Source organism: Lathyrus oleraceus, chromosome 2, assembly GCF_024323335.1.
Source record: "Lathyrus oleraceus cultivar Zhongwan6 chromosome 2, CAAS_Psat_ZW6_1.0, whole genome shotgun sequence".
In the NCBI taxonomy this organism is placed as follows: Eukaryota; Viridiplantae; Streptophyta; class Magnoliopsida; order Fabales; family Fabaceae; genus Lathyrus; species Lathyrus oleraceus.
Genome location: NC_066580.1, coordinates 341913831 through 341936753, shown reverse-complemented (window position 1 = coordinate 341936753; position 22923 = coordinate 341913831). Strand labels below are relative to the sequence as shown.

The window sequence follows — 22923 nt, the reverse complement described above, 5'->3', positions numbered from 1 at the left end:
AAATCTTTAATCTAATAAAAATTGAGCAAGTTATGGCCTTGGTAAGTTGACTTTCAAATTAGGGTTTAGACAAAATGACCTATAATGTTTCAACATAGAAAATGATTTTTCAAGCAAAAATAGCTCTAGGTATCAACACGAAAGTTGTTTTTAATGGCATTTAGAGTAAATTTTATCTTGGAGTCATTTTCATATGGTGAAAATTGTAGGAGATAGGGTCTAGGGAGACCTAGTTTTGATCAGATGAATTCATCTGGCCAACTACCATCAACCAAATTGCTAACCTTCAATTCTTTGGACTTTATTGGATCATGGTAGATCATATATGAATAAAATGATGAATTTTGAAGTGTCCCTTGAGAAATTTGATCAATTGGTGAGATAACTTGTTGGAGAAGTTACTCAAGATACCTAGTCAAACTAGGGTTTCCAAGGCAAATCACCCTCAAACTCTTGAAGAAAACTTGATCAATATAACATGTAGGAATCAATGGAACTCATATATGATTCTCATAACCATTCTTGGATCAATTCATGGTTGTACTCTTTGTCATGAGGGTCTCAAACCCTAGATATGAACTTGATAAATCAATGGTGATCATGCCCTACCTACAAAAGAGTTAGGCAAATGCAAAGACATATTTTTGGTATTTTGGTTAGTAAAATGATAATATACAAGTATGATACAATCACATAGTGCTTGGTGATCTCTCCCAAAACAAACCCAATGAAAGAGGAGTAAGGAGGATGCCAAGGTATGATCCCAATGCTAATGCTTATGATAAAGTTGCATGAGGGATCTTAGGGTCAAAATTGGGGTCTTACAGCAGTCTACATGTGTTTAACAACACCATAATTTATCCTTGGGGATGCATAGAGTTGATGGTCACCCTGAAGAAGGTAGAAACTCTAGGGATATTGACTCTTAATTCCTAGTAGTTCCTTGCATAATCTTTTATAACTGCATACTAGGTCGGCCCTTTGCAACAATACTAGAGATAATGGCTTCCCCATCCTATCTCAAGATGAAGTATTCCAACTTGCAATAATACCAAAAAAAAAAGGTGAAGTTAAACCCATGGAGATCAATGTGGCTCATTGATCGGGAAGCCGCAAGACATGGCCATCAAACTTACTGAAGTTATGAGATCAGTAAGTATAATTTCCTTTCATTTTTTTCACCCTGCACCAAGATAGCCTTCCCTTTAAATCAGTATATGTATGAGTACACAACTCATATTTTTCTACCTTATTGACGCCAAACTTTCCATGAATTTTTGTTTCTTCCTTTAAATAGTGAAATGGCGGTGAATACCCTAAGAAACTTGTTCCATGAATCAATGGAATCTTCCCTCAACCCACATAACCATGCCATATCCATTTCAATCAATGTGTAAGGATACATAACTTGCATTTATATGGGTTAATTGTTATATGAAAGTCCAAAAAGACCTCCACAAGTTTCACATGTTTGTTGTCCAGTCATGTGCCAACATCCTTGGGAGTTTCTAGAACTCCCTACGAATAACATACTCATTAATTCTTCTAGTGAAAGTGTTATTGTTGGGAGCATCCCCATTTTCCCCAATTTGTAAGAAAGACACAAAGGTGATGGATATTGTCGTGTCAGTTGTGATGGCGATGATGACCACATGATCTAGGTCTGGAAGGTGAATGTTTCCATGTTAGTGGGGAGCGATATTTAGGCCTTCAAAAGTCAAGGGATCATAGATGATGATCTTTGTCATAATACATTATTGTTTCATTGTTGACTCGTATCATACTCTTCAAGTTCATGTTGGTACTCAGTAATAAAGAATCGACATTTTAATTTTTCAGAGCTTTTATTTTGTTATTCATGTGTAGTTGAGTGCCTTTAAACGAAAACCTTGCAAAGTCTCACATACACTATTAGCAAAAACAATTCAATTATCTAAAATTATTTTTTCACGTGAATTACATTGCAAAAACAATTCAATTGATATATGTGTTTTCACATATATCAGAAATAAAACCATGTGATCATAAACCAACTACTTTTAGGGTTTGTTTGGGAGTTTGAAGAGGACTTTGAAAAATGGAAGAATTGAATGGGAAAAAAATAGGAGGATTTAGGTGGGGGATTTTGGAGAGTTTTTCTATTATTCTTAAAACAAAAACTCTCTAATTTGGGGAACTCAAAATTTGCAGTGAATGAGGGTTTTAGAGGGGTTCAGAGGACTTACATAAATTTTTCAAATAATTTTTGTCTTGTTATAGTATTAGAGATAGCACATTATATTATACATAGGACACACCTTAGCTTACAATACATAGCATTATTTTGTGTATATATAAACTAAGTTGTAATCATTATTTGATAAATCAATGAACACAGTACTTTCAATAGCTTATTCTTCTTCTTGAATGTAACTAACTTCTTCTTGATGAATACCTAACTGTATTTCTTCTTCTCCTCATGCTGAACATTCATTTCATCGACATGGTATCAGAGTTATCCCAGCTCTAGTAGCCATTGTTTTTCACCTTTCTTCCTCGTCTAGTTTCTTTGTTTTTCATCTAGACATTCTCCTTGCTCTTTCTCTGCAACAATGGTTGCACAGAGCTTTACGGATTTCACTACCAACTCTGCTAATCCATGTTATCTGCATCCAAACGAGAATCCGACTCTTGTTCTCGTTTCTTCACCGCTCGATGACAAAAATTACCACACCTGGTCTCGTTCAATGCAAATCGCGTTAATCTCCAAGAACAAAGACAAATCTATTGGTGGTACTCTTCCCAAACCCGTTGTTTCATATGTTCTTTATGCGTTGTGGATTTGTTGCAACACGATGGTTCTTGCATGGATACAACGCTCAATCTCTACATCAATTGCACGATCGGTTCTATGGATTGAAACGGCTGCGGGTGTGTGGAAGAACCTGCAGGTTAGGTTTTCTCATAGTGACATTTTCTGCATATCTGACATTCAAGAAGATCTTTACAAGTTTCGTCAAGGTACCTTAGATGTATCCAATTATTTTACTCATTTGAAAGTTTTGTGGGATGAATTGGAAACTTATCGTCTAATTCCATCTTGTTCCTATGCGATTCCATGTTCTTGTGGTGCTTCTGCATCGGTTCGCCATTATAGGGATCAAGACTATGTGATTCGATTCCTTAAGGGTTTAAATGAGAAATTCACTCATTCCAAGAGCCAAATCATGATGATGAACCTGCTACCTGATATTGATAAGACTTTCTCTTTGGTGATTCAACAAGAAAGAGAAATGAATAATGTTATTTCTGCAGTTATTCCTGTTGTTGGCGAAACTGAAGAGAGCATAGCTTTGAATGTATCTCATGATGCTCAGCCAAACAAATCCAATTCGTATAGAGGAAAATATCAGGGTGCAGTTGGTTCAAGAGGTCAAAATCGTGTCTGTATTCACTGTGGAAGAAATAACCATACCATTGATACTTGTTTCATCAAGCATGGGTATCCACCAGGCTTCAAGAACAAGACCAAAGGCAATTGATTCAGTTCTCAATAGTCTGCAACAGCCAACAATGCATCAGAGACACCTGCATCAGGTTCAAGTTCCACTAATCCCTCTTATGGCTTGACTCAAGAGCAATACAACAACATGTTGGCACTGCTTCAACATTCAAAACCTGTTTCCACAGCTAATTCAGTGTCTACATCTCCTCTTGTGCTAAATTCTTTGTCTTCCACTGCCAATGGTAAGTTTCCTTCTTTATGGATCCTTGATACAGGAGCTACAAATCATATATCCTTTAATCTTTAAGCCTTTACTAGTTATCATAATATTGTTCCTATCTCTGTCACTTTACCTAATGGTTCCCAATTATCTGCTTTAATTTCTGGCTCTATCAAACTTACACCATCTTTAACACTGCATAATGTCCTTTACATTCCCTCTTTCAATGTAAATCTTATCTCTGTAGCAAAATTGTCTAAAAGCAACAATTGTTTTGTTCAATTCACTACTAACTCTTGTTCTATTATGTAGAACCCTTCCATGGAAACGATTGGTATAGTTGACTTGCAATATGGCTTATATGTCCTTCATTCCAATGTTTTCCATGCTTCTTGTAATTCTGTAACTCCTAATGATGGTGATATATGGCATATGAGGCTAGGCCATCCATCTCATAAAGGTTTACAAACCATAGCAAAAAAAATTCCTTTTGTTTCTTGTAAGGATAATGTTTCCCTTTGTGATTCTTGTCATTTTGCCAAATAAAGAAAACTTCCCTTTCTTGATAGTGTTACTTGCATTAATGATCTTTTTGACATTCTTCATGCTGACTTATGGGGTCCTTTTTCTACTATCTCTATATTAGGACACAAATACTTTCTCACTCTAGTTGATGATCATTTTAGGTTCACATGGGTGATTTTTCTTAAAACCAAAGATGAAACTAGAGATAGTCTTATAAACTTTGTAGCATACGTTGAGAAACAATTTAATAAACATATAAAATGCTTGAGGTCTGATAAGGGTACAAAATTTCTAGCCTTACACAGTTTCCTATTTGCTAAGGGCATTCTACATCAAAAATCTTGTGTTGAAACCCCTCAACAAAATGGGATTGTTGAAAGGAAACATCAACATATACTTAATGTAGCTAGGGCCCTACACTTTCCATCCAATGTGCCTTTAACAATGTGGAATTTTTGTGTGCAGCAAGCTATCCATGTTATTAATAGACTCCCTACCCCTTTGCTTAAACTAAAATGCCCTTATGAAATTCTATACCAAGAGCCTCCCTCCCTTATTCACCTTAAAGTGTTTGGATGTCTAAGCTATGCTACCTCTCTTATGGCCCATAGGACCAAGTTTGACCCTAGGGCACGCAAGGCTGTCTTTATAGGCTATAAAGAGGGAACTAAGGGCTATATCCTATATGATTTGACCCATCACAGTATTTTTGTATCAAGACATGTTATCTTTTATGAAAACATATTTCCATTCAAATCTCAACTTTATTCCCAAGATAGCCATAGTTCTGCTCCTCCCTGTGATGTTAGTTCAAACCCTAACCCTCCTTTATGTGATGATACAACCCCCATTGAACCATCAGACAATAACTTGCCTACCCTGCATCCATCAGACAATACATTGTCTGATGTCCCTGATACTCCCAACCCAGGTTCTCCTCCCAACCTTCTCATTAATGATAATATCAGCCCTAGCTCTTTTGTCCATAACTCTCCACCGTCCTCTTTATCCATCAGTCTCACTCCTGCTCTTGTTAATAATAATGATAATAATTCTCCACATTATGATCAGCCTCCTATAAGACATTCTACTAGAGTCTCTAATCCTCCCTCATACCTTGCTGATTATCATTGATTTTCTACTTCTGCCAATTCTTCTTCCTCTAAAATTCTTTATCCCTTGTCTTCAGTTTTGTCTTACAATAACTGCTCTCCATATTTTCATCATTTTTGTTGCTCTATTTCCTCTAATCCTGAACCATCAAGTTTTCAACAGGCTAACAAATTTGAATGTTGGAAGCATGCTATGAATGTTAAATTGTCAGCTTTATTAAGACTATTTAATCTTAAGGAAAGAGGTGGTTGCACGGATGAAAGTTTCACTGAATTTCTTGAATTTTTGCAAGAAATGCTTCTAGAAGTTAACACGTTGTCGAACTGTAGTTATGATGTCAAGAAGATATTATGTCCAATAGATTTGGACTATGTCAAAATACATGCATGTTATAATGATTGCATATTATTTAGGAAAGAGTATGAAAACTTGAAGGTGTGCCCCATCTATCGGAAGTCACATTGCAAGAAAATGTACAATGGTGCTTAATATGATGATGGTGTAACTAGAAATGGTGTTCCCTCCAAGGTGATGTGGTACCTATCGATAATTCAAAGGTTCAAGAGATTGTTTGCTAATGTAAATGACACAAATAATACTAAATGGCATACATATCAAAGATTATGTGATGGAAAAATTCTCCATGTAGAGGATTCATTGCAATGGAAGAAAATTGATATTGTGTTTCCAAATTTTGCCCTTAATCTAAGAAACCTTAGGTTTGGACTTGCCACCGACAGAATGAACTCGTTTTGTAATTTGAGTACTAACCATACTTCATGGCTTGTTCTTCTCATAATTTATAATCTATCTTCGTAGTTGTACATGAAGCGCAAATATATGATGTTATTAACGATGATTTCGAGTCCAAAACAATCAGGGAATGACACAGATGTTTACTTAACGCCATTGATTGAAGATTTAAATATTTTATAGGAGGAAGGCATTGATGTTGATGACGTGTATACAGGTGATAACTTTAAGCTGTGTGTCATGTTGTTTTTCATAATTAATAACATTACTGCATATGGTAGTTAACTAGGTACATCATCAAGGAACATAAAGCGTGTCCAATATATGAAGATGATATATGCTTCCACCAATTAAAAAAATAGAAAAAATATTTTTTACCTCGGGCATCAAAAATTTCTAAGAACTAATCATTCATACGGTAGATTGGGGAAGACTTTTAATGGAAAACAAGAGTTTTGTATTGCTTCAAAGACCTTAACTGGGAAGAACGTTTATAAAAGAGAATAACACATTAATGTTGTCTTTGGAAAGAAACTAAAAAGGTCCCATGGAGAAAAATATTTGGAAAAAGAGGTTAGTGTTCTTTGATCTTCCATATTGGTCTAGTCTCGATGTAAGACATTATCTTGATGTCATGCATATGTAGAAAAACGTTTTTGATAGTTTGATTGGACCACTTATAAACGTTAAAAGAAAAGACAAAAGATACTAAGAAATCCCATGAAGATATGGTGGTGATGGATATACGACAAGAGTTAGCCCCAACAGATATAGGAAATAGAACATATTTACTCCCAGCTTGTCACACTCGGTCTAAAAAAGAAAAAGAAAAAGTTTTTGCGAATGTTTGCAGGGTATCAAAGTTCCCTAAGGGTATTCTTCGAATGTGAAGAAACTTGTGTCAATGAAAGATTTCAAATTAGTTGGCTTAAAATATCATGATTGTCATTATCTTGATGCAACAACTTATACTAGTGGCTATCAGTAGCATTCTACCAAAAAATTTAAGGGTAACTATAATCAATTTGTGTTTATTCTTCAATGTTATATGTAGTAAAGTCATTGAACCTAGAAATTTAGATGAGTTGGAACTTGAGGCTGCAGTTATCTTGTGTCAGTTAGAGATGTTTTTCCCTCCATCATTTTTTGACATTATGGTTCACTTAATTTTTCATTTAGCAAGGGAGACTAGAATTTGTGGTCCATTTTATTAACGGCGGATGTATCTGGTAGAGCAATACATGAAGATCTTTAAAAGTTATACAAGGAATCATCATCGTCCAGAAGCTTCGATCGTTGAACGGTACATCACTAAAGAAGCTATTGAGTTTTGTGCAAACTATTTGTCTAAAGTGAATTCTATATGAAGTCCTGAGTATTATCGTGATGGAAGGTATGATGGTAGAAGTATTCAAGCTTTAAATGTTAAGACATTTGACCAAGATGTAGTTCTTCAAGAACATTTGTATATATTAAATAATTATAGTGAAGTTAAACCTTACTTGACCATTCACAAAAGTATTATCAAGGAAAAATTCCCTCAGATGAGCGAAATAATGTTGTTGACATAGCATAACAAAACTTTCATAACTTGGTTTAATGAAAGGATTTCTAAAGAGAGTAGTGCATCAGAGACATTTAAATGGATATCACATATGCCTAAGTTTAATGTAATAACTTGGAGTTCATAATACCTTACTAAAAATGTATTCTATAAAAAATCAAAGTATGATCGTAGTACCATGCAAAATAGTATGGTTATAGTTGAAGCTGAATCCATGTACTTCTCTAGCTCGAAAGATATGAATCTTGCACTAGAATCTATAACGTACTTTGGGGTAATTTAGGAGATTATGGAGATTGATTATGTTACTTTTAAAGTTCCTTTATTTAAGTGTGGGTGGATTGACAGTAACATTAATGTAGAAACTAATGAATTAGGATTCACACGGGCTGATCTTCGAAAGGTCGTTCATCATGCCATCCCAAGCAAATCAAGTATTTTATGTAATTGATCCTTCTAACACAACATTGTCAATTGTTCTACAAGGAAAATATATTTCTGATAGTGATGAAAATCAAGATTTAAAATTTGATACCCTTCTTTGGCAACACATGCACGTCTCTCATCAAAAGGAAATGATTTTGATGATGATGTGCATGTTATTAGTCATGAGCATCAATAGGAGATATGGGAAAACTAGTAAGTAAATGTTTTATATAACTTAGTAATATTTTTTTACTTATTTATCTTTTTATATTCTTTTTACTAAAGATTAAATGTTGTTGTTATTGATGATCTTAATTGGTTTCAAATTATAAGTGTTTAACGACTGGTGACAAATCACATAAGAGAACTTTTGGACGACCTAAAAGACTTTGCATTTTGGTTTTTTCTTTTATTGTGTAATCATTTGTTTTAGTTTTAATTTGTTGTAAAATTATAAGGTGCACTTGTGCCATTTTGGTTTTACAAATGGTGTAAACAAAGAATATTGTTGGTACAATGATTCTATTTGAGAAATGGGCAAAAGGTACAAAGTATTTGTTTCAGAAATAGTCAAAATATGGTTAAGTAATAATGTATTTGTTTCAGAAATGACCAAAATATGATTATGTAATACAGGTTCGAACCAAAATATAGAATAATAATAATAATAATAATAATGTTCTCCCCCAGTTATTATTTTAAATCGAGGTAATAATATTACTCTATTACCTCAGTTTCTAAAATAAACAAAAGAAATATGGGGACGCCATCCAGTTCTAAAAAATAATAAAAATGCAGAAGTTGTGGATTGAACTCATGCGAAGAACACTTTACCCCTTGGTTATTGCAAAATCGAGGGGTAAAGTGCAAGTTTCTATGGTACCCTTCGTTACCTCGCCTTTGTAACCGATGTTTAATCCCTTTCGCGTCAGAGGTAAAATGGGTATGTTTATAGTAGTGTATTAAACACATGATGTTGAAGCCTATTTTATATAGTAGAATAGGAAAATGAGATTTAGCTTTAATTGAGTATTCTTTAACATATGTGCCTTTAAAGGCCATCAAAGGTCAAATAAGTACTGCTTTTATCCCAAGAGCTATAATAACCAATCTAAGCCTGCCACCTAAGCTAACAGAAATACATTATATATACAAAGCTATATACAGATCAAGAATACAAGTATGAACAAAGGATGTATAATCCAATAACAATACTCACATGCATTGCGAGGTGATTGGCTTCCAGCAAAACATGACATTGTGAGGTGATACGCATCTGGAAACACCTCATCGCATTACAACGTGGAAGTTACTAAACAAACTACTGCACATAATTCAAGAATTGGTGAACGGTCATAAAGGCAGCAAATGTATTTAATAAATGTTTCTATATTGACATGCCATCAGCGTACGATAAATGTTAGAGTAGTAGGAAAAATCGAACCTCATAGACCAATGGTTAATTACTGATTTCTATCATATCTAGGTAAAGCTAGAGCACCCAATATAGGGATGACAATGGGTAGGGTTTGGACCGAATACTATAGTATTCAGCCTCATACTCGTGATTTGAAAAAATACTTGTACCCGAGTTCCTACCCGCTTGGACGCTAAAGTTAGCACTTGTACCCGTGCATTATGGGTATGTAAGTACACATACCCGTATCTGTTTTCCGCATTCCTATTAAAAATAAATAGTTAATTATAAAATATCATATCATTTTAAGTTTTTAAAAACATTAAAAAAAATTAAAAAATTTAAGATTGAAATAAACGAACACTTATATTAAATATGTAATGGCTTAACATTAATATATATTTTTAAATTCATAGACACACATTTTTATATAATAATAAAAATTAAAATATATAAATATAAATTAAAATATATAAAAGTATATTGTGCGGGTATTGGGCGGATAGGTAACAAGATGCCCACGCCCGCACTCATACCCGCTTATTTTTATGGGTAATTACCTGAATTTGTGCCCACACCCGTTTTTACGGGTTTTTACCCTATCCATTATGGGTAATTTTGCAAGTGCCCATTGGAGATGGATCAAATTGCCATCCCTAAACCGAATAGTGGAAAATAAAGCGACTCAAGTGAAAAAGCACTTAAGTTAAAACAATTTATTTGAAAAAGCACTTTATTGAAAAACAACTTAATTGAATAAAAACACTTAAGATATATATAACAAACAGGACTTAGGATTGTGACTCGTATCTTAGGCGTCTCCACGTGACTTAATCATTTCTATTACGAGAATCCCGAGTCAGTTTATAGAAAAATAGATTACTATGGAAATATATACTTTCGCCAACCTATTGCCCTACCTCTAACGAAGGAGACGCTCGTCGGCTTTCGCTCGCGTAGAAACTTTAGTTAGTGGTCATTACATTTGCATAGCTATTAAAAATTGGAATTTTTCTCAATTTCGTTTGATCACTTTCGTGACTTTGGACTTGATTGTTTAAAAACCCTTAGTCCCTAGTGGACTACTCACTCATGGTGAGGAATGATCTAGTCAAAGCAATTAGTACATACAAAGACATAATTGATAAATAGATAACTAAAGCAATAAACAAAAACAAGAATAATGGAAAAGAAGTACTTGAATTAAGAAATTGATCCAATTGTTCCAATGAAGACTTTTATAATATGCGAATAAAAATAAGCGTAAACTGAAAAATCCTGGATAAACACTCAAGACTACTGTTTTTATATCAAATACTAAACATGAAAAAAATATCCTTAGTTCAATGTCAATTACAAACAATGAAGATCATATCCATGCAATCAAAAGCCTTTAAGCAGATGGAATTGGGCCGGAAAAGGAAATAAGTCGGGGGGAAATTCGCCTTCCTGTTATGGCTCGTACTATCAATTACGGGTGGCCGTAACATGCATCTGGTATTTGTACCAAGGGGCCTCAAACTAGGATTTGAGGGTCATGTCTGTTACGGTCCGTAATATCCATTACGGGTGACCGTAACAGGCCACTGGTTTTTGTATGGAGAATTTCTGAATCTTCGCCTTTTTCTGCATTTTATCCATTTTTCGTTATTTTTCGCTTGAAATGCTTATTATGACCTGAAAATAAAAAAAAAAACGTAAAACATGATAAAATGAAAGAAAAGAAAACGAAAATGGTAAAATATGAAGAGAAAACAACTAATAAAAACAATATAAAAACCACTTATCACATCTTTAGCTTCCAAAACTACAGGCACGAAATTACTCAGCAACACCTCATTTCATCCTCTCACTCTCTTCCTCCTCATCCAACGAAAACTACCTTTTTTTTTTTTACAGAAGCACACAAAATTTTTCTTCTATTTCACTAAAATTCTCTTAACTTCTCTATTTCACTATCAAACTTTTGATTTACAGTTCAATGTTATTATAAGGTACACACTTCATTTCTAATATTTTCTTATCAATATTCTAAATGTTTTTGTTGATGTTTCTATCATATTATTTATGTTGTTATAAATTTTATTTTTACAGATATTGTTTATAAAAGTATTATTTTTGTTTTAATATTATAATATTCTAAAATAAAATTATTCGTTTAGTTAAGGGTATCATGGTTGTCGTGATTGATTATTTCTTATTTTTAGTTAGTATAATAGGGTATTAATTTTGTTTTGTTTTTTTATAATGTTAAAAATTATATATTTTTAGCAGTATATTTTTTTGTTTAGTTTTAATAAAAAAGAAAAAAAAGAAAATTATTCGTTTAGTTTAGGGTATACATATATTTTTTGTTTTTTTTTAATTAAACAGAATTATATAGAGAGACAATTTGTTATAAACTTATTATAATTAATATTATAGGCTTAAATACTCTTTTGTTCATGTAAGTTAGCGAGTTTTTGATTTTGATTCTTGTATCTTTTTTTTTTGTCTGAGGAATTGAACTCAAACAACTAACTTTCCACTAGACCAACCATTCTATTTGATAGAAATATTGCAACAAGAATATATATTTTAGAAGTGATTCAATATTCAATAAATTACTTAATTTTTCAACTATTAATGATTAATTAATTTATTTCAACTATAAATTACTTAATATTCCACTAAGTGCTTCAACTCACGCACTTCCAACCCTTGTTTACACTAATTGATGTTCATGAAATAGAAGTACGACAACGATAATCACATACATAAAATGCATGAGTGCACTTGCATAGATGTATATGCATGCATGAGTGTATTTGTTTTGAAAAATGCTTCACTACCATGAATACATAAAAATAACATTGATACTTTGAGAAACTAAGAACCCAAACCTTACTTCATAAACAAACATGAAGCTGAAGATTTAATGGAAGATGATGGTGACGATTGTGAGAGAAAGAGACAATCATAAAGTTATATAATCAAACTACCAAAAATGATTATGGTTTGAAATGATGGAGCACTAAATAAACATACCTCATAAACAAACACATATGTTTTAATTGATCTGAAAATTTTTGGATTTGTATGAAGGTTGGACATGAAGATATGAATTCAAACCCAGAATTAGGGATTAAAACAAAAAAATAATTAGGTTACAGGAACTAAAGTAAAAAATGCACCAATTTATAATGACGAAAAGAATATTTAATCCAAAATTTTGGGTTTGTGTTCATATCTTCATCCATAATCATCATACAAACCATGAATTTTTTCAAATCCAAAATTATTTCTTGTTTATTCCTTATTTTTCCTTTTCATAAAAATAATTTCTCACACTTCTATCAAGACCAAAGACTACCACTATATAATAAAAATCCACCGCCAATTCTATTAGGTGATAAAGCTTGCAAACGCATATCCCATCATTAAAAACAACAACTAAATTAAATGAAACAGAGTAAAGTTGTGTATTGAGGATTTGGAACAGAGTAAAGTTAACAAATGAATACGTATCCGTGGATGAATGTGAAGAGGAAGAAGAAGAATACAGATTATAGGAGACGAAGAAGAAGTTCAAATTACAAAATCAATTCATTTTTGGATTTAGTCCTTCGCATTATGTAATATATACACATGTGTTGCAAATATGAAAAAAGAAACACAAGTGACTTAGTGGAGAGACATCTTTGTTGTTAATACAATGTCCATGGTTTGACCCCTCTTGAGACCATTTTTTGAAAATTTTGATTTTTATCATTTAACACCAAAACAATTAAATAATAAATAATTAGTCAACATGGAATTAAAAAATTAAAAAAATAAAGGAAAAAAAATGAGATTAAAGGTAGTGTCCGTGTAATCTTTTTTTACACCATCATCCGATAGAATTATAATGTCATACCAGTATTTTAAAATTAAACGTGTGATTTGGCGGGATACACGTCTCTGGTTGGTTGACAATGCAAAAATATTTTACACTGTCAGTGCATAGTCTTTTTCTCAAAAAAAATATGTCACATCAACAACGTTATATATTTTTATGTGTATATCCTATTAAATACATATAATTTTTATGCATATGTTATATAACAGAATAAAAAATAAAAAATATTATATTATTATAAATTTATTATAATTAAATTTATATAATATAAATATATAAGAATGGATTTTTTATTAAATACGTTTAAATGTTGCACACCTGTTATGCACAACAGTATTGTCTACTTGCAAAATTGAGTTGTAAAGTGATTTTCACCTAACAATTTGCAAGGTGATTTTCACCTAGCAACGTTGCGAGGTGATTTTCACCTAGCAACGTTGTGAGGTGATTTTCTCCCAGTAAAAAAATTGTGTATCGAGGTGGATGGAATTCATTGATTTTAGATGTTGTGAGGTGATTTTAATTGTTGCGAGGTGATTAGCACCTAACAAATTTAAGTTTTTTTTGGAGTGGCTATAGATATATTGAAATACAAAATTAATTGTATTATGATGAATTTTTATTATATTAATCTTAAATTTATATAATTTTGGATTAAATATTCAATCAATGTTTTTCGAATGACATGCATCTTGTAATTCATCTCTCGCTATTTAAAATATATAATTTTGTTCAATGATCCAAGTTCTTCAAAGCAATAATTCATTTTCTTCTAGTTTATTTTGAAAAATATTATATTTGTTAAGAAATTCTGATACATCATCATCACTGTCATCATAATCATAATAATAATCATCATCATCATTTAAGATAATGATGATGATAGTGATAATGATGAATCTGAAGTAGTCAATATATGCTTTTCAAAGTAAACTATATGAGAATGAATTGTCGCTTTGAAGAACCTAGAGCATCAAAACAAATTCTATATGTTAAAAAGCTAGAGATGAATTACAAGATGCATGCAATTCAAAAAACAATGGATCGTCTAAGTTGTTTTTCAAGAATAATTACATTTTTCAGATTATTATCTTTAAATCAAATTTGAATTGTTGTATATGGTTGTATATGTTTATTGAGGGGTAAGAGAAAAACAATAATCCATATATTTTATAATAAACTCATATACATACCACCACGGTTCAAGTATATAACCGTGGTGAAATGTTAATATCATGCGTGATTTAATTAAATTGATGATGTTGGGTTTCGAACCCATGAACTATCTATATCACAACAATTATTTACTATAACCGTTGGGATAGGTAGCATGCTACCTAGTTTATCACTACGGTCAATCATCTGTGATGGGAAGCAGCATATTTACAACTACATCCTACCTAACAACTGTTGTTTAACCGTCATGGTATCCCTTTTCCAACTGTGGTGAAAAGGTCTTTACATAGTAATGGGTGTTTCTATCTCAATCTAATAGCTAGACACGTTTTTCTATTAGGCTCCACCAAGCCTCCTCATTTGTAGGATGTCATCTAGCTCTTTCTCAACTTCGAAGATACCTTTGAAATTATCTTGGGTATAAACTTGTCTTCTCAAAGCTTCAAGGTGTTTTTGGGCTAGAATTATTTTTCTTTGAGCATCACCAAATTTATCCTTTCCCCAATTAGAGATACCTTCGAAGGTACTATTCATCTTGGCTACCTAGTCTTGTTTAGTGGAAGTCCATATCTTCTGCACAATTTGATGTTGTCGTGATCAATGGCCCAAAAATTTTCAAATTTTAGATTTGGACCATTGTTGATGTAAGCTTTCAATAAAAGATTGTTAGTGCTAAAATAAAATAGAATTGAGTTATGGTCAGACGAGAATCTTTGGAGGTGCTCATTCTTGAAATTTGGGTAATTTTTCAACCATTTATCTGAAACTAGTAACTTATCTAATCTAACTTCAATAAAATTATCCCCAATTGATTATTAGCCCAAGTAAATCTATTTCCAGAAAAACTAATATCATTAAGTTTACAAGAAAGAAGGGTAACATTGAAAAAGATAGCAATGTAATTATCTATTGGGTTCCCTCCTTTTTTATCCCTATAGGAATTAATGATGTTAAAATCCCCCCAGACATTAAGATCGCCCCCCAGACTTTCCTCCACCTGCAGTGGAGTGGTTAACAACATGGTAATTAGGTATATAATAGATAAAATTGTGGGAGATGTTTTTGAAAAAGGGAGTATACAACTTAGCTTCCGATAAGAAAAGAGTATCAGGATGGTGAGTAACGATAAGCCTCCTTAAGGCTCGAACTGTGCGAGGGTTTCCCAAACATCGATAGTTCCAACACAAAATCTTCATTGATCTTGGCCAGCTTCTATAGAGGAGTATGTCATTGTAGATGTGATGCTTGTTGATCCTTCCATTAGGCCTATCCTTTTATTCCCATGTATGTCATGATTAGGCTTATCTTTGAGGTAAATAACAGGGGTGAGATGTTGATTTTCTGAAAAATGGGATTGCTTTTCATTAATCTGCATATTTCCTAACATTTTTTAGTTAGGCTTCGGGTATAGGGGTGAAAGGTCCATAGCTAGGGGATATCATATGGTTGTTGATATAACTTTTTTTTTTGCTTTGTCGATGATTTTCTTCCTAAATTATGTAGATCTGGTCCAAGGTTCGAAAGACTGTTCAGCATTGGGTTCCAAGGATTTTTTTTTCTAGCTTTATTTCAGAAATCTTCTGAATGTCCATTGATACCACAGTTGAAACAAAATAAAATGATTTTCTCATATTTGAAGTCGACCCAAGTAATACCTTCTTTAACATTGCCGATATATATTCCCGACTTGAGGGGCTTTCAAGAGTCTAATAGGATTTTTGTTTTGAAAATTGTGGCCTTATTTGGTTAGCTGTACAGTTCACATTCCATTACTTTTCCAAGCTTTGCTCTGATTTTACACCTCATATGTTTAGATACGATTTTTCAGGGATATTCCCCAAATTGGGACCAAATTAAAGTTTAAGTCTTTGTAATTTTCTACGAGATTCCACGGTTTTATACCAGCCAGAACTTTCTAAAAATCCATAGGCTACACTTAATGATATGTTTAATATCATGAGGATTGTCCATCTAGATGTGGTAGAGCCCCAATTCTAATTCCACGACTTTTATACCTACTAGGTCACATCAAATTCAAGCTAGACCGGACTGTAGGGATAGTTTATGAACAGGCTTTCGAGATAGGAACTTTCCAAGAACATATTTTTTTAGTTCTTTATACGCTTCTTGCACATCCTCATCGTCCCAGACGCAAAAATCTGGGTCTTCGGCAGGATCTTGATTAGGAATATTGGCATCTATGAACTGATGAGTCCTTTCTTGTCGATACTCTTGCTTTTTCTCCTGTTGATATATTTGTTGTAACATGCAGAACTGAAGGGGCAAATCAATGACTAGATCCTTGCAGGAGCTAAACCTTTTACCTTTATCCATAAGTATTTTATCGTCCATGGAGTCTAAATGCAACGAGCTGAAAAAACAAGCAAAACCGAAAAGGAACCGAGGAAAACACCTGATAACGATTTGAAAACACAGTCTCTGCAAAACTGGACGCTCAAAAGGGAAAGATCAACCATAAGAGACAGACACAGGAACCAAAAACACCAAGATGACTGAGAAAAAAGATGGCAAAAATCTTGAAAATCGCAAAAAGAAAAACAAAATAAAAAACTCAGGAGCAACCTGGAGCAAAAAGGACACTCGCTCTAAATTATAAAAATATAGAGGAGGAAAGGAGAAATCAGCTTAAGAAAGATAACATAAGCTGAAGACACGGAAGTAGATAACAGGAAAGAGAGGTTCTACAATAGAAAATCAAATGAACTTTTCGTAGTTAAAATTATTGACTTGATTCTTGATTTGCATATTCCATGTGTCCCGTTTGATCTGGAATTGCCCTACTCTAAGTTCCTTGTATCAGAGTTTGACAATAGTCACTTCTTTTACAAATAACAATAGAAAAAACTAAAATTAAATTCAGCTATAGATATATTGAAATACATAATTAATTTTATTATGATGAATTTTTATTTTTAGTTAGTTCTAGGACATTAAAAAAATTGCTATTTAAATATATTTATTCAATATTTTATTTTTAAATAAATAATTTTAAAAGAAAACGATAAATTAAAATTATTCAGTTATAAAAAGATTTATTAATATTTAAAGACTTATTTTTTAAATGACCTTTGGGTTTGTTTGTTACAACTTAAAAAACAGCACAATTTAAAATTTTCATTTTTTTTATAAAATTTTAAGAGGTTTAAAAAAAATTTCAAATGAAAAGTTAGTTATAACAACTTCTCATAAAAAAATTAAAGGCGAGTAAGTTTATCAAATATTGTTAAAGGAAAAGTAACTATTATTCAAGATGGGAGTGTCACAATTTACAGAAAAATAATGTAAAATATCTTTATATTTATTTTTAGTTTGTTCTAGAGCATACAAAAATATTGCTATTTAAATATATTTATTAAATATTTTAATTTTAAATAAATAATTTTAAAACAAAAACAAAAAGATAAATTGAAATTATTCAGTTGTAAAAAGATTTATTAATATTTAAAGACTTACTTTTGAAATGACCTTGCGCTTGTTTGTTACAATTTTTAAAACAAAATAGTTTAAAATTTTCATTTTTTTTGTTATAAAATTTTAAGAGGTTTTAAAAATAATTCAAAAGAAAAGTTAGTTAAAACAACTTCTCACAAAAAAATTAAAGGCTAATAAAAAATAATTTTAAAAAACGATTGAATTTTTAAAATTGTTTTAAGTAGTAATGGTTTATCCTTAAATATAGGTACAATCAAATAAAATCTAATTATCGAATAAGATTGAATATTAAATATGGTAACAAACAAATCTTATATATTTACATACAAGTGTTGAAGACTTAACATTTACAAACAAACATCATTAGCTATACATCATCCAACACAAACCCTTCTTCTTCCTTAACAACATCCATGTCCGACAACACCAAACCTTCTTCCTTAGAAGCATCGAACACAAACCCTTCTTCCTTAACTGCATCCATGTCACATAACACCAAACCTTCTTCCTCAACAACACCCAACACTAACCTTTCGAACACACAAACTCGTAAAAGACTTATCATCAAGCTCAGTTATCCTCCTGGTTCAAGAAAACGCGATTCAGATTCTTGTGCCACAGATGAAAACAAGAGAAGGAAGATTCAAGATTCTGTAAAACCAACCATATCCTGTTATTGGGTTGATTCAAATTATCAAACCAAATCAACAGCTTTGTCTCAACCAAAGGATAGTGACATTGTTGTTGAAAACAAGAAGATCATCAAGAACCAAGTTTCCAACACAATACCTTTGTCTCAACCAAAGGATAATGACAATGTTGTTGAAGACAAGAAGATAATCAAGAACCAAGTTTCCAACACAACACATTTGTCTCAACCAAAGGATAATGACAATGTTGTTGAAGACAAGAAGATGATCAAGAACCAAGTTTCCAAAACAACACCTTTGTCTCAACCAAAGGAGTCAACAACAAGAGGTGAAGAATGTGGGTTGAAGAAAGCGATGGAGTGTGTTAAGAGGAGACAATGTTGGTTGATATTGAAGAGGATGTTGGTAGACAGAGATGGTTGGGATTTGAAAGATCCTCCAAAAATAGCAAAGTCTGATAAGTGTAAGATAAAGGCAATAGGTTTAAAGGAAATAGAGAGAAAAATGAGGTTGTATGCAACAGAGGATGAGTTTGCTAGCGATATGAGGCTTGTGTTCTCTAATGCAATGGTAACGTATCCTCCAAGGAATCATATTTACCAAATTGCAAAAAAGTTTAGTGACACTTTTGAACACAAATGGAAGTCATTGAAGGATACGTGGGAACTTGAAGATACAAAAAGAAGCAAGACTTACAATAGTACAAGATACTAAAGAGAGCTTATAATCTGTTTTCAATTGATTTTATTGTATAAAATGTTTTTGAAAGACCAACATGTTTGTCAATTAATGTGTTATTAGTTTTCAATTCTGTCAAGTTATTGTCAAGCATTCTAAGTAATTGCTAACTTAATTAGAAAGGAGGAAAAAATACAACACTGTCACATCATAGTCTAATACAATTTTTTCACTATTGGTTACAATACATAGCTTTGTTGAATGCCAAACGTACAAACTAGTGTTGAAAGCTTTTAACATGTTTTACTAAAACAGAATTTTAATATTGTTTGTATAGTTAATTTCTTGAGAAAGTTCATAATTGTATCATAATGTAATGATAGCAAAACTTGAGTTATTTTATTAGAAAGTTAATAGCAGTTAGATTACATGTAACTGTGGTTGATTCATATTGCAAGGAGATTTGTGTTTCGTAATTAAAACAAGTAGTAAATGCTTCTAGTTACTTCTCGTTGGAAGTATTATTGTAAGTAGTTGCTTCTCTCCATGCACAAGGCAACAATATATTACGTCACTACCATGCACCTGCACATTAAGTTAAGACAGAAAAATTAAGTATGCTTAAATTGGGCCATGCTATTAATCCTAACTTATTCTCAAATATTAGCTGAACGAGACTTTTGATATAAATCATCACTTACCAAATCCATTTGAAATGCATAAATGGACAAAATATTCTCAGAGAACAAAAATTCAATCTATACTTAAGATTAATTCTCAAAACATATTATTTAAATAAGCTAAGTTTTAAGCCATATTGATGGTAAGATACAAGATCTTGTTATATTGAGGTCGTCTCCCACTCTGATTATTGTTTCCACATCTATATTGATGGTAAGATACAAGATCTAGTTATATTGAGTCAATTATTCTTTACTGTTGAAAGTACAAATTATTCTATCAAAATTTTGAGATCATAATTGTATCATGTATGTATTGATAGCATAACTTCAGTAGTTGTTTTATATGTACATTTCTCTATAAGCATTAAATTAAACCTCTCCAACAGTGGTTGATTCATATGGCAAGTAGATTTTTGTTTTTTAATTAAGCAATGTTTCCATTAAAACGAAAAGCAACAAGTAGTATATGCTTCTAATTATAGTTGCTTCCAATCCACGCACACTGCAACAATATATGTACGGCACTACCATGCACCTGCACATAAAGTTAAGACAGAATATTTAAGTGTGTTTAAATTGCTCCATGTATAATTCTAGCTTTTTTTAAGGCAAGATGTAGTCCTATCTTATTCTCAAAATTTAGAGGTAGTATTAAAAAAAAACCAGTTTGATCTCTAATTATTAAGGTCGTTAGATCAAAGTCACTACATCTAACATACTAGATCAATTAACATAATAACATACGTCTAAGAGAAATATATTATATTATCTTCGGAATGCATGTAACCATACCTTATGAAATCATTTAATCAAAATGATTAATTGAAAGTAGTTTGTCGTATCAAACAACAAATAATATACCAACACTTAACCCATTACATTGTAATTTTGCACAATAAAGTTATACGTCCTTAATACCTTAGACTAAGATTATAAAAGAGGGGAATGCTTCGAATCATGTCACACACTTTTTTAACCTAAAATACCCTTTTTGATCTCCGATAATCCATGAATTGGATGACGGAGTCTTTATAGGTACTGAAATCATGTTCTTAGAAAGATAAATGTCCGACACAATATGTGGGACAATGTGTATGACAAGTTAAATGCGTAACAGACAGAATAATGACAGAATTAAAATAACATACGAATTATTAATCCACTTCCGTGCAATTATGAGTTCCTCGTGAGGAAAAAATTAATGACTTTGAGATAATTCGGTTCGATGGAATCAATGGCAAGGCCATGAGACGGAGATAGTTATAATGATGTATGTTAGGTTGAAGAGGAACCACTGACGAGTATAGAAGTTAGAGGTTTGGATGAATATTGCATTATTTTCTTGTTGCATTCATGCATTTTGTATATTGGGGATAGGTAGGACTTCAGTCTACTAAGGAGTAGGACTTCATTCTAAATGACGAGTTGAATGCTTCTGTAACACACCTCTGAAAATTCGAAATATTGACACCACATGCATGCGAGTATATTAGATGAGACATGCATACATAATTGCATTTGTTGATTGTATGATTGATTTAACTGTGATGATTATACTATCCTTGTTGTTTTATACACCGCTAATATATAAAATGTATTTCTCACCCCTTCTTATTTTTCGTGTTGTTCTTTATGCATGTTATGCAAATTCTCAAGTAGAGACTAGTAAGCAGTAGTCGTTACTTGTTTTGGAGGATGGCAGAGTTGGCCTATTCGTTGTTTTATTTTCTGTTTTATTGTCGTACCTTTATCGACTATTTAGTTTCTTGTGTGTCGCTCTGATAATGTAATACTGGGTTGGGAAATACTATATTTGTTCTCCGAGTTGTTTAATTGAATAATTTATAATATAAAACGAAGTTGATTTCCGCGTATGTGATGATGTTTTGAGAAATGTTGTTTTGAGATGTAGCACCCTTTGGTATCGTTATCTTTTTTGCATGTTTTCGTAAATTGTATGTTCAAGGTTTAGGGTGTTACACAAATACCTAAGCTTATACAATAAATCTAAATAAGCATAATCTAACCATGTGTGGCATACAATCAATGCAATAATGCACAAATGCAATAGCAAAACTAATGAATACTAGAAAATTAAAAGAGATAAGGGAAACAGAAAAGATACACATAGATATATAGTGGTTCGAATATCGCCCTTGCTCCACTCTTCAATGGTGTTAATAACAACTAAATAAAAATCACGATCTTCCACTATTTTGATAGATTTGGTACAAGCATTTTGATTACAACAAACTATCAAACGATAACTCACTCTGTGTATGCAGACACTCGAATTGCTTACAAAAATAAGATCTCTAAAGATCTTGATCCAATAACCTTGATATCCACAATAATTATCCTCCAAGTATTCGTGTGTAAAAATCCCCTTGATCCCACCGATTTCATGTCTGAGCAATTGCCATTATCCAAGGGTTCATTGAACAAATCCCAACTTTGCATGCGAGCAATCTTTCTCCAGCACCACCAAAGATTAGACAACTTCCAAGTCTATCTTATGTACCATTGATACTTGATCTCGCCAAAGTATTCCTTGGATTATATTGAAAGGCTCTCCTGATAAACAGTAAAGACCAAACTACATTCAAGAAATGATATATGTACCTGTTAAAAATAACAAACTTCACACAAAAACATTAGATACCATATTGTATCACTAGTCTCCCTCAACACTCAATCTTTATAGATGAAGGTATTGAACAATGAAAAAAGACTAAGGATGAAGATGATGAACAATTCTAGATTATCTCACAAACACTCTAAAAGTACAAGATGTTAGTCAAGGGATTAGATGAATGTGAATGAAGAACACACACGCAAGGTTCTCCCAAATTTCTAGGTAAATGGGTCTTGGTTCTTTATTGTTATAATGAGCTTGATTAATCA

General features: G+C 32.3%; 2 protein-coding genes across 2 annotated transcripts; both read left to right on the top strand.

The window, feature by feature from the left end:
- The first annotated feature begins 2591 nt into the window (after positions 1 to 2591).
- Positions 2592 to 5363, top strand: LOC127123151 (uncharacterized). Its single transcript, XM_051053399.1, has 5 exons — positions 2592 to 3513; positions 3670 to 3726; positions 3793 to 3932; positions 4017 to 4141; positions 4253 to 5363. Exons 1-5 carry the CDS (start codon positions 2592 to 2594, stop codon positions 5361 to 5363), a joined length of 2355 nt encoding a protein of 784 aa, XP_050909356.1.
- Positions 5364 to 18490: 13127 nt separating this feature from the next.
- Positions 18491 to 19372, top strand: LOC127123150 (transcription factor GTE8-like). The gene has a single exon (XM_051053398.1). The coding sequence runs from the start codon at positions 18491 to 18493 to the stop codon at positions 19370 to 19372; it is 882 nt and encodes a 293-aa protein (XP_050909355.1).
- The last annotated feature ends 3551 nt before the right edge of the window (positions 19373 to 22923 follow it).

What these genes read in the sequence shown, in the direction of transcription:
- LOC127123151 (XM_051053399.1), top strand. Translation starts at nt 2,592, where the DNA reads ATGGTTGCACAGAGCTTTACGGATTTCACTACCAACTCTGCTAATCCA. An exon ending in TTTGTCTTCCACTGCCAATG is followed by an intron (nt 3,727 to 3,792) that starts GTAAGTTTCCTT and finishes TTAATCTTTAAG; the next exon opens with CCTTTACTAGTTATCATAAT. An exon ending in TTTACATTCCCTCTTTCAAT is followed by an intron (nt 3,933 to 4,016) that starts GTAAATCTTATC and finishes TCTATTATGTAG; the next exon opens with AACCCTTCCATGGAAACGAT.
- LOC127123150 (XM_051053398.1), top strand. Translation starts at nt 18,491, where the DNA reads ATGTCACATAACACCAAACCTTCTTCCTCAACAACACCCAACACTAAC.